The following is a 12,463-nucleotide window of genomic DNA, read 5'->3' on the forward strand; positions in this document are numbered from 1 at the left end:
TATGTGCCACTGGTATGTATGTGCCACAGGTGATTGATACTCAGTATCAAATAGATGGTAATATTCGTGCAACGTCAATAGCGGTTGCAGTGCCGCCTACCCAATTTTTTAAACATTGCAGATGTGCTCCTTTTATATATCCCTCACGTCGGGTTAACGTCAATTGTGGGTAGATGCCATGCGCTGAAGTTGACTTATGTGGCAGTGTTTAGGACCAGCATCCTCGCGAGCATCGGCGATTCATATCGGCTTCTGGATTCGCTAACACTTACGTTCCAGTTGGCATCGTTGCGCAAGTGCAAATAACTGGTTATATAAACATCGGCAACGCTTCAACATACAACTGTGCGTGCAACGTTTGTACATATATTTAGAGTCATTTCATTACGTGTCACACAATAAACAAATTTTAACATGGTCACCTTCCCTCTGCATGCTTCGCTTAATGTCGATTCCCAGGGGCGTAGGACCTGCCGAATTTTTTTTTTTGCACCTAAGTTGGCTTTGCACTGCCTTTGTGATCGGGCCCCCTTTCACGAGGCGAGAATGTCATGGCGTGAAGTCGCCATATGACGTCATGTTATGGGACGTCACTGTATATCATCAGGATGACTTTTTCTTGATATGCCATCACGGTATGATGATTTCCTTAGCGGCGAAGCTCCGTAGAATCAAGCCATGTCCACCGTCCGTCGTGACACGTCCTAACAATGACGCTGATGACGATGAATATCAGGGAAAACAACTGACTTGTGCAAAATATGACGGGTCGATATGCTCTACGATGCATTTAGTATGTCTGGGAACAACTGAAAACCAGCAGGGGAACGAGCGCAGAACTCAGCTTTGCCAGTTTCAGGCTGCACCCTATTCCACAGCAGTAATAGTGAATGCAAAACGAAATTAACAACTCAACACAACTTACCATTCATAACCAACAAACGTGGTATGAATGGTACAAACACCACTTCGTCCTTCATTTACATGTGTGAGGGACCCATGTGTCGGATGATTTGCGGTAATACCGAACAATTCCACTGTTTCACCCACTCATCGTCATCCACTTCATGGATAGGCCATGATTTTTTTGTATCCCCCGTTTAGGCACCGCCGCTGGACGCAGGTTGACTTTCTGATGACGCATCTATGGCTGTCACCTTGATTAAGAAGTTATAGACAACTCAGTTATACCACATAGTGCGGAAATTTATACTGTTGTGTTTCTTAACGTCGTACAAAGCGACAGCTGTTTGTACAAAACCTAAACTTAGCTGAGTCTCGCCCTGCTCCGAGCACCGCGCAGCTGTAGTGTCCTGAGGCAGCGCAGGGACCTGCTAGATTTGGCATTTTCAACTAACGCGTTTTGCCTAGACGTAGTCAGTCTGGCCCCTAAACAGCGGCGAAAACTTATGGACGCACTTCGCGCTCCACCACTCGATTGTCTTTTATAGACGGAGCGAAATGTCTATTCTACGTTCCACGCAAGCTCACTTCAGTTCTTTCTACGCGTGTGTGTTAACCGTGTCACGCGCACTGTAATATACAATTTTATGTGAGCGTCTGTGCCTAAATCGCTAGCGTTCTCAGGTCTTACCGGAGTGTATTGTAAAGGCTCAGCTGAAGGTGTTTGTCGACAGCTCTCGTTCTCGTGTTGTGAACGGTTCCTGTGCAAGCCCTTCAACCACCCTTCAAGTTTGAAGCGCTTCAGGGGCCCGGAAGGCCACATGCTGTCGACGTATGCTATAGTAGTCGTCGCCACTCGGCCTCACGCAGGCAAAGCCAAGCATAGCAGGAAGTGGTCTCGAGCACGCAGCTTACGAACATTTCGCTAGCAACTTGCCGTTTCACAACGAATGCAGTTTTCTGACTTTGCTACTTTTGTGACCTTGGTATAGTTTTTCTGGCTACTTTGCGACTTTTGGTACTTTGTTAAAACTCTCTGATTTGTACGGCAGACTCTCGAATTTGGAGCAAAACTCAGTGTTGTGCGGGCACCGTCGTAAATCTCTCGAAAGGCAACCACTGTACCACCGCGAGAGGAAAAATAACAGCAAGTAAGAACAGCGGCTTTGAATTTCTCCGGTGTTCATCTATCCTAGCAGTACTTCGGTGTCATGCGAAAAACCGGAGTGAAACTAGAAAAGCGCTTCTAGTAATCACGGGTCACAACACATTTGGTTAATCGATTAGACAGCGAGCACACACCGTATATTTATGAGTACATTTACGGTAGTCAACATCTAGAAAATTTACTGACTATAATTCAGAGTTGTTCAGGACAATGCTGCAGCTCTAAATTAAAACGTTTGACAGATTTGCTTAGTCACATACTAATTTTCTACATATTGTGTTCACAGTAAATTAAGGGGATACAAATATTTTGGCAACCACACGAGACTTGTATCATCCATGTTTTACTGTATGTGATTTTTTCCTCGTCAATATCATCATCAAGGCGCTTGAAGAAGAAGGGGAAGAAGACTAATCTATGAAGCGTGTGCGTGTTCATATGGCAATGGTGTATGCAGTTTTGCGTGCTTTACTGCGAGCGACGTCGACAACATATAATCGCTCTCAACGACTGCCCGGCCTGTGTTGCGACAGCTGCGTACTCTGCTGGGGACGCCATTGGTAGTTTTCGGTATAAAATGCTGGAACGCGCGTGCCTCATTCTCTCCTGCGAAACGCCGTGATACGCACCAACGTCCACACCGCTGCCAGTGTCAGCGTTAGCGCCAGCATGAGCTCTCAATAAAGTACACCATCTCGCTCCAAAGCAAACCATCTTACCTGCTTTGCGGGGAGATGGTTTATAGATGGTCCCTTTAGTAGATAATCCATACATCGCTCGCTTCAGCGTGAGACGGTGTCATTTTTTTTCTCATTCCTCTGCTTGTAGAGTAAGTTAGCAAGCAGAATAACAGCAGATAAAGCAAGCAAGCGCGTACACAATGAAAGAGAACTGGTCGACACACGACATTTGTGTTGTATACTTTAGAATAAGCGACACAGGGCGAGATTGAGCAGTTTCGCGTGGCTTACTGAGATCCGTGCTCGACATGCCTGAAGAGCAGTGACGTCACACCGGCGCACAACAGGCGCGGTGAGGAAAGCGTGGAAGCTTACAGAGTAATGCGTCACTCTTGGGCTGGAGCTTGACACGAATAAGCTGCCTCACTACTCTGTCTGTTCGCTCGTAGTTCACGCTACGTATATCCTAGCATAGCCGCGGCTAAGCCGCTGCAAAGTCATTTCTTGCTCTGAGCTCGTGTATGCTTGCGTTACGTTATTTAGACACTAGCCTTAGGTGCTTCAGCAAACGTGGAAAGTGACCGTCGGCATCATCATGTGTAATGTTAAAGATCCTAATGGCATGGCGTAATTCTATGATGGCATCTTGAAGTCAAATGCCACCAAAACTAGTGACGTCGTCGTAGCGTGACACGACAGGACGTCACATGATGGGGTTTTCGCATTACATGGTGTGTTTGTCCTAGATTGACCGATCCCGGCGGCCCTGCGAAATTGCATGAGGTGCTGTAGGTTGCCAATGCCTCCGGCCCCTGAAGCAGTGCAAAATTGCGATCAGTGCTGAGAGCTTTCTTTGTGGGGAAGGATCAATGGAATCAACTGGAAATAAGAAACGGTAGAAAGGAGATTACTTTCTGCATCGAATTCTCTTAGGCAAATGCATAAGGAACCATGCAAATGTTGTCAAACTGTATCCCTACCAACAAACTCAAGATTCACTGACGTAATAACATGTGTGTGTGTTGCTCTCCCACCTTCGTACCGGTAACGATTCGCAGATCGTGGCTCCTGTCTCCGCCGTACACCACCAGCACGCGGTAGCCGTGCCAGCCGTGATCAAGTACACGTCGGGAAGCAGCCACGGATCGTCGGGTCACAAGTCCCACTACGGCAACTACGCGAGCGCCAGCAGCAGCAGCCACTATAGCACTGGTCGCACCAAGAGCAGGTACTCGCCCTCTTCCTCATCTTCGTCCTCCGGCTCGGGCTACAAGGCGAGCAGCAGCTACAACCGGCCATCCTCGGTGCGTGGTTCTTCCAGCAGTTCGTCCGGCTCTTCCAAAGGATCATCCGGGTAAGCCTGTTTCTTTCATAAATGCAACAGGCGCGCTGCTGATGTCAGAATTCCCGAATGCATCGCTTTCGCCTAAACCCCTAACACCTTTTAGAGCAATAAGAAATGCTACGCATTTGACGGTCATTACCTCAAAGAAACTTTTGCGACTAGACACCGATAGTGGCTGAGTCATGATTAAGTCATGGTAAAAATAGATTATCGCCCTTAAAAATTGTGGCTTTTCAAGTGGCAGAACCTGAATGTGGTCTTTAAAGCAGTACTTATGGCAGCTTTTATTTGCTATGTTAAATTTAATATAAGAGTAGTTCAATGATTAAAACGTACTTCAAGTCGTATTAATGTGATGGTAGGATATATAGATAGATATGTGGGGTTTAACGTCCCAAAACCACCATATGTTTATGAGGGCCGTAGTAGAGGGATCCGGAAATTCAGACCACCTGAAGCTCTTAACGTGCACCCAAATCTCAGCATACGGGCCTACAACATTTCTGCCTCCATCAGAAACGCAGCCACCGCAGCCGGGATTCGATCCCGCAACTTGCAGTTCATCAACCGAGTACCTTAGCCACTAGACCACCGTGGCGGGGTGCGATGGTAGGCGTCCCAGTATTTCCTGCATGACTCCAAAATTATGAACAGAGAAATGGTGCTTATAGAACTGCAGTAGGCTTGATAGTTTTATAACCTTTAAGCTCCAATTTCCTCTGCTGAAGAAAAGTGCATGAACACAAACGTTTTATTTCTTAGAAAGACTTGAATAAAGAGTTACGGTTTCACATCACATCTTCTCTGGCTCCAAGTTTACTGGTGAAAAGAAATCCTTCAACACTGTCGTAGTTCTCACCTCGGATGTTGTAACAGCACCTAGTCACGAACGCAACACGTATAGACGTCAGACTCTGCCCAGGCGGCTCTGCGAAAAACGCTGCCACCAGCGCCCTCATCGCCGTGCTGGCCATAATTGGGTAGTACAAAGAGAGCCTTTCGCAAGCGAACGTCTATAGGCCCTTCTGTGTCACTGTTGTTGAGGCGCGGTTTCTGGAAAATCAAGGACTTGGGCAAGCTCTTTTCGTCAATCCGACCTTGCTTCATAAAAGTAGAAATCTCGTCAAAGCGATCTGCGATGTTTCAAACATTTCGGAGTGCTGCAACTGGCAATTTAAGTGCAAGCGGGCATCGCGCATGACATCGAGTTTGAGGCAAGCACAGGACGTGCGTTTTTTAACACCTAAATGCGTAAACTTAGGCATACACCTGTTGCCGAAGCAATGAAGTGCGTACACGAGCAATGTACCTTACAATCAGTGGTACGAAGCTCGTTTTATCCGGCACGAATAGCCCCAGTGATTTTCGCCTTTGCAGTTGCATTCTCAATCCATATTTCACTACCTGTGCGTCGAACAGTTTCTTTTAATGCATCCGGAAATGCTCTTTTCACGGTCGTCTTCCTTTTGTATATACTGCAAATGAAATACATCCATGTCCACTTTCACGGTGTACAACAAAAGGCAAAACCAAAGCCTCCATAACTCCGGCAATCCCAGAGACCAACGGCAAGAAAAACCTGATTGCCGTCACGACCAACAGCTACCCCAAGCCGGAATTTAGAAACATTGAAAGCCCACGTACGCTATGCTGTGTGATGGCAACCGCCTCAGATCAGGGGGTCGTGGCATGTGCGAAGTTTATCTCGCGGGTTACCATTCTATAGACCACGGTCAGGGGCTCTGTCGAGCTTCATAATCAAAGTTAGCACGGTTATCCGTCAAGGCTATTCCAAAAAAGAACAGGAGACCTACATTATCACACTTTCTCACGTGACCGGCTGCAGGAGAACGTGATTAATTCGCATAACCAACGCGTTCGCAACGGGCCGTATCCAGTGCTCTCACCGTGTTGCTTCGCGACAGCGACGGAACTTAATAAATCTGAAATTGTTTACGTCTGTGGCAATTCTCAACGCAACAGTAGCGTCGATTTTTTTTCGTAGAGCGGGGAGGTATTGCATCTGCTTTTGTTTTCGACGTCGTTCTGGCAAGTGAACCAGGAAACACGTCATGGCGGTACGGTGACGCGTCCGACAAGCGGAGAGAAATTGCTAGCTCTTTTTCGGAGTGTTGAATACGCCAACACACCTAATAGTTAGCTCAATCGTTGTTTCTTCGTGCTAGTTGCATCTGGTTGCGCAGCAAACTGTGCAAGAGAGTGGGGCTTTGCACTACCCAAACTGCGCCAATAGGTGGCGCTGCGTGTCTACAAAACTCCAGAGTCTGACATGTATACGCTCGTGCGTCCGTTTAACCGCCCTTCGAAACACGCCAGGTGGTACAAATCATTCCGCAAATAGTCCCCACTATAGCCGTACTCAATCTCATGTATGGGTTCTGGCCCATAGAGCCACATAAATAAATTCTTTTTGTGCGCAAGGATAGCTGTTGCTTTTGTTATCCGACTTTATTACTTCCTCTGAGTGGCGCACAGTCGACGTTATCTCAGCCGTCGGTTGATAATAATTAGTTTGTAAAAAAAGAATATAATTCATTGAAAGAATTCATCGCTTTATACAAGCATGGGTTATTGCGAATCAATACTGGGGGATCCCGCTATGGGGTCATGCGCAAGCGAAAGCAGAGTGACTGTACATGCTACCTAACTGTAGGTATACGGTAACACTATGCGAAAGTAATACGGCATGGTTTTATGATGTTACATCGTGTACTGCATGCGAACACGCACAAGCTATAGCACTCATTTCTCTGGCATCCGTACATATGCGACCGTAAAAAATGAAGCGGCCGGGATTTTCTTTATTGCTGAATACGGCAACCGACACTGTGCCCTTAACTATGCAGGTACCAAGTCGTCGCGCAAGTAGACATCGACCTCTCCGGTAAGCACTGAGAGCAGCCGTCATCGGATTGTCACCACATTGCCGTACTTCAAGAACCACCGGACCATGCCACAAGCGTAGCGAGCACATCGACGATCAACGCGTTCTCTGCGAGCGGAGGACGGCATTACTCATGATGTCAACACGTCGCCGGCGGTATAAGTGTTATGCGTCGGCTAGAAACTTTCTATGCCTCTGAATCTACTGGCAAATTGAATCCGCTGGGACGGATAACTTGGATATCGCTTCTTTTCTTTCAGCCGTATACTACTCACTGAAACAAGTAGGCTTATTTGCAAGTCTACTTGCATCGAAACAGTGAAACCATGTGTGGCAAGAGTCCCCTGTGACGTAAATAACCGACACCGAGACCATGCTTCACATAGGCCAAGTCATCAGGGACATGTGCGGAAGTACTTCCCGTCTCGCTGAAGCGTACCATCACCTTGTTAATTTCACTGCACGGCCCTTTTCCTAATTCTATGCATTCTCTTCATTTCATGACACAACACTTCTTTTATTCTTTCCCTTAATCGAAATCAAGTCTAAATTAATGTGTAACATTCTCGTTTGCATCAATCGTGAGAAATAGGGCTCTGTACTGGATTCTTGCATACTTGTTTCCAGTTCTTCCTAAGAACTAATTTTCTGTCATTGTTTTTCACCGGAAGCGTTGGTCCTCTCAGCTCTCTTAATCTTCCATTCTTTGCTGATCATGACGTAGCTTTTGCTCTGCTCATAGATGCTTCGAAGGTGAACAGCTTTTTTCAATTTTCAATGTTTTAGCTAAAGTGACCCTTGCTGTGTTGACGTGGCATTTTTTTTAATGTTGTTTTACTGAGGTCTGGTACCCACCTACTACTTGCTTATATTCGCTTTGTATTGACATTTACTACGTTGTGTCTTCAAGACAGCTCCTGTAATGTACTTACTTGAACTTTAAAATAATTGCTTGGGAGATGAAGTATAGTTACAAAACGTCTTCGTAATAATTAAGAAACTACCATTAATAAATTCCTCGACCTACATGAAAGGAAAAATCATTCAGTAAGCTAATTCGTAGCTCAATTAGACTCGAAATAGTCGCCATTCTGTAATAGCACAGAAGTCTGAAACAAGACCATAAGTGCTTACGCGACGCCTTCAGTTCCTTATATTCTACACTACGCGATCAGTACTGCTCTTATGCTGCGTCCGCATACCGGAGTCATTCTATTACCGTTATGCTAGAGAGCTCAGACCATACTGAGTGTATTGGGCACATAATCGCATATGTGTACTTCAACTAGCGTTCTCAGCATAGGCGCTCTGTTCTTGAAGGAGCAAGAGAGAACGAGTTGAATGGAAACGCACTGTGAAATGACACCAACCAATCAGCAGCGACATCGGATTCTTTTTAAGAACAGTGTGATGTTTAGCGTGCTTTAAAAAAGAAAGTTGTGGATGGCTGGAAATCGCGAAGTTTCAGCCGGTCACGTGTAGCTCAGGGGCTTGCGTGCGTGTGTGCCAAACATTTGCAGCCACCCCCGATGCCGCGGCAAACGATAATTGTAGCAAGATGCTATATGCTGGCACGATTTCTAACCTCACGAGTTCTGATATCAAGAGGCATCCCAACCTCATCGCAAGCGTAACAAGTGTAACAAAAGTATTGTGCTGTTTGTCGGTCACGACTGACATCTATCATTCGTTGTGACATGCCAGTTGCTCGTCAGCGGTAGGCCATCAGGGCTGTTTTTTTCTTCATTTATCTTTACAACCTTTCCAGTAGGTTGATTCGTCTTACATGTAGTAAGCTCAGTCTTGCATCGTTATCGTCGCGGAGGTAGAGAGTCTGCGCCCACGTTTTGACTTGCTGACGCTAAATACTGATAGTTTCTTTATAGCTGTCCTAACACAACAAAGCCTTTTACACCATACAAAATTGGATCGTTCCTCGAATACTCAGTACGAGGAAGGCACCTAATTAGCCGTACTACTCCTGCAGTAGTGTGGCAGTTTGGGCTAGTTGGTATGACATGGCGATAGTTATAGCGCGAGAACAGAACGACGACAAAGGATCTCTTTGTCGTCATGTCCTCGTGTTATAACTATCGTCCTGAAGTAGCTCAGAAAAGAGTAAAGCTGTTCATCAGCATTTACTATCGTAATAAACAAACTCTTGAGCCACAGGAAAATTTCGCCTTCAATTATTGAAATCTGGTTCATAAGGTTTCGAACAAAGCCTGGCTGAGAAACGCATTTTGAGCTTACGTATAAGTTGTCAACTCCCTTGTGAGCTCGTCTTACTTGGAAGAACGAGAAAGGCGAACCATTGGTTCTTCTAGCTAACGGTAGTCACTGAGCGGCATGATGTTTCACGAATTCCTAACGATTGACGCCAGTCTACTGTTAACCAGTAACGCTGAAGTAAGACTCGTGGTTCTTCTATCGGGAAGCACCTGTGCGAAACATGAAATGACTTGACAAATATGTGAGCTCAGGAGGCTCTAGGAGCCACTTCGTAGTTGGTTCACTGTATAGACGCCTCAGCAGCGGAGGGCTACATGAATGCTCTGTATTCTTATCTTGCACCGGTGAAGAAGACGCGGTGCGCGTTTGCTTTGAGACTCTCGCTGGCGGAACTTGGCTCAGTTCGTTTCGCCATGGTCGCACGCCATAACGTCCCTGACCCTCCTGGGCAATGGGTCAGTTTCATATAAAAATCAAATGCGTACTCGAACAAGTATAGTAATCAGCGAAACATCGAGGTTGTTATTTATTACCTCTGCGAGGCCTGGAGCCCGAGTTTCTTATGACCCCACCAACTTTATTGTGTCGGAAGAACTGGCTTGAGCTTTTCGAGTCCATGACTGGTTCTTTCACAGTTCCTGGGCACTTCTCGGAGACAAAATTCTTTGCGAATGTGCTATGAAGTCTACAATGCCCTACGCTTCCTCCTTGGGCTGCACCAGCACATTGACGTCATGGTTGCCGGCCACAGTAGCTGCGGTTAAAGTACAACTCCCCAGATAATGCTGCACTTTATAGTGGTGTTAGTGAAACGCGTTCTAGGTCACGCGCTAAATGCCTTGCTTCGAAAATCAAGATTATCGGCATGTATGATACCTGCTACTGTCAAAGAACGCCTGTTCGTTTCTTTTACAATACAGATAAGTAATCCGTCATAGCATCAGCCGTCTGAAATGTGATTGTGCATCAGCGGATTGACGAAGAACGATTCGGTTGAAAACAAGCAGTCATCTAATCTGCACGTAACCTCACCACGCTGTCCATGCTTAGTTTAATACTTCTCTTCTCTCACTGAAATCCATATAAGCAGTAAATATTCCGATGTGAACGGCAGGAAAAAAATAGCGACGCTTTCCTGTGACCGCATAGTATTTGCATCCAAGAAGTCATCACTACGTGAACGCAGTTTTTCGGTGGCACTTAAAGATTACTTGACCGGTCACGCATCAAAACTGACAGACTAGCTATCTCGATCGTCGGCAGCCATTCGTCCTTTCCGCAAAAGCTCCGAAAGAAGTGCTCACTTCGTGTTGTTATTGTTCTTTTTGGCCCATTTTGTATTGTTCCTTCGGCATTAACCAGTGCTTTACGCTATCAAGCAATATGAGTGTATACATTGTTCAAGCGAGCGTGTGTATCTTTGTCAGCGAGTGTGCGTGTGTGGCGTGTCTGTGCACGGTGCCGCCTGGCTCAATGTAGTCGAACGTGCGAATGAAAATGCTTTGTCCTGTAGAAGGTGGCTATTCCACTTGTTCAAAGAAGCCTCGGGAAGACGACAAGTGAACCGTGTTGTAGAACCAATTATTGTGGGAGTTGTCAAAAGTTACGTTATTATAAAAATGGCGTGACATAGTAAGATGACAACACGGAAGACGCAGTGTCTTAAATTTTTTTCATCTTACTTCTTCGCGCCATTGTCATAATTACGAACAGTGTTGTAGGCCTTTTCATGCAAACTTTACTGTAGACAACGCTATAAAAACTACCTTGTGCGTTTCATGGCTTAGATGTTTTCCTCAAGTAGTAGTAAGCACTCTTATTACAGTAAACAACTTTAGTAGGTCTGTGCGCGAGTACCATGCCGCGGTAATATTGCCGTTTACCGAGGCCTTCAGATGCCTGATTGCTGGTGCATGTGTTTCAGGAAGTCTCCTTCAGTTAGTGGAAACGTATAGCTGAAGTGAGCTCTTACAAAGTGGTAATATAATTTCTGCTTCCTCGTTGTGTATAGTATAAAGCCTGTGAAACAACTCCACCGTAGTTGGGCTCCAAAAACTGTCATAACAGTCAGACATAGCTTAGAGCTAGAAATTATGCTGCACAGAGCTTCAGCGAATTTCACCACTTCGTTGTCATAGCACCACGACGTTGACATTCGTTTTTTTGAGTATGTGTGTCTGTGTGTGTCTGCTCGTATGTGGGCTGTCCTTAGAACTTCATTCGCAATATGTATGGTGCAGGAATAGTAATGCTCATTATGTTAACTACTATGCTCCATTTACCATCAAAAATTAGGTATTTTTTGTTGTAACTTCAGCGGTAATTTGAGGCTGACCTTCACATCCGATATGACCAGAAGATAAGCGCTAAATTTTGAACATGGCCAGCCCAGCATGTTTTGGGCACTTTGCCTTCAAAACTGACTGCTGAGCTTGTATAAACATGATAATATCTGGTTTAACAAAAGTGTTTTGTGATACTAGATTCATGAAAAGGCAGCGTTTCGGAGGTGTTAATCCGGCTTGGCCTCGCATACAGCCATATTCAAGCTCAGTATAAAGTACTGAGCTGAGCTATGCCTGTGCTATAATTATGTTGGGCCTATTAGATGCCGGTGGTGAATCGCATGTGGCTCTCAACTCAGAGCCATGGTTACCGAGAGGATATTTGCCGAGGTTGCCACGTGGGTGTGTTTGTGTCGAGCTCAAGACGAGCTCCCAACTGGAGCAGAGAGGGAAAGAACGCACTGTCTTCTACATTTTGTTTTTATTTCCTGATGTGTATGTTTCTTATTCCCCCCTTGCTTTGTGTGATGCATCACGGCCATGGCAGCGACACGCCAAACTCCGATGCCGGGTTGCAGCACTGCGGGGCAGTGAGCGGCCGCACGCGATGCTAACCTCAATAAAATAATTGCTCAAAGAAGGAGTGTCTTTCCTTTCCTGCAAAGTGTGGCCATGGGGTCTGGGAGAAACGCTCTCCGCACCTGCTGGTCATCATCTGTCTCTCTCAATCCCCGTAAATGCTGCTCATTGAAGCTGTTGGGATTGTAGTTTACGTAGGCTTTTAACTGACCATGTTGAAGTCAGCACTATTTTAAACAACAAAAAAGGCTCTGAATGGGGGCTCACCGTGGGTTTAGGTCAAGCGAATGTCGTTTTTCACTCTGCTATGAAAGAAGGGAGGTAACCGGGGTAAGAAAATAGCACGAGATTTGTTCCGCTCCCGTG

The 12,463-nt window shown here is 45.8% G+C and overlaps 1 protein-coding gene across 2 annotated transcripts in view; it reads left to right on the forward strand.

The window, feature by feature from the left end:
• Positions 1–12,158, forward strand: part of LOC119169724 (uncharacterized) — a 140,385-nt gene extending 128,227 nt beyond the window's left edge. For both annotated transcript variants that reach the window (XM_075886854.1, XM_075886853.1), the window contains 2 exons: positions 3,810–4,105; positions 6,964–12,158. In XM_075886854.1, coding sequence (XP_075742969.1) covers positions 3,810–4,105; positions 6,964–7,012 — 345 coding nt within the window. In that variant the 3' untranslated portion in view covers positions 7,013–12,158. The remainder of the gene's footprint in view (positions 1–3,809; positions 4,106–6,963) is intronic.
• Positions 12,159–12,463: the final 305 nt, after the last annotated feature.

Source organism: Rhipicephalus microplus, chromosome 2 (genome assembly GCF_043290135.1).
Source record: "Rhipicephalus microplus isolate Deutch F79 chromosome 2, USDA_Rmic, whole genome shotgun sequence".
NCBI classification, from domain to species: Eukaryota; Metazoa; Arthropoda; class Arachnida; order Ixodida; family Ixodidae; genus Rhipicephalus; species Rhipicephalus microplus.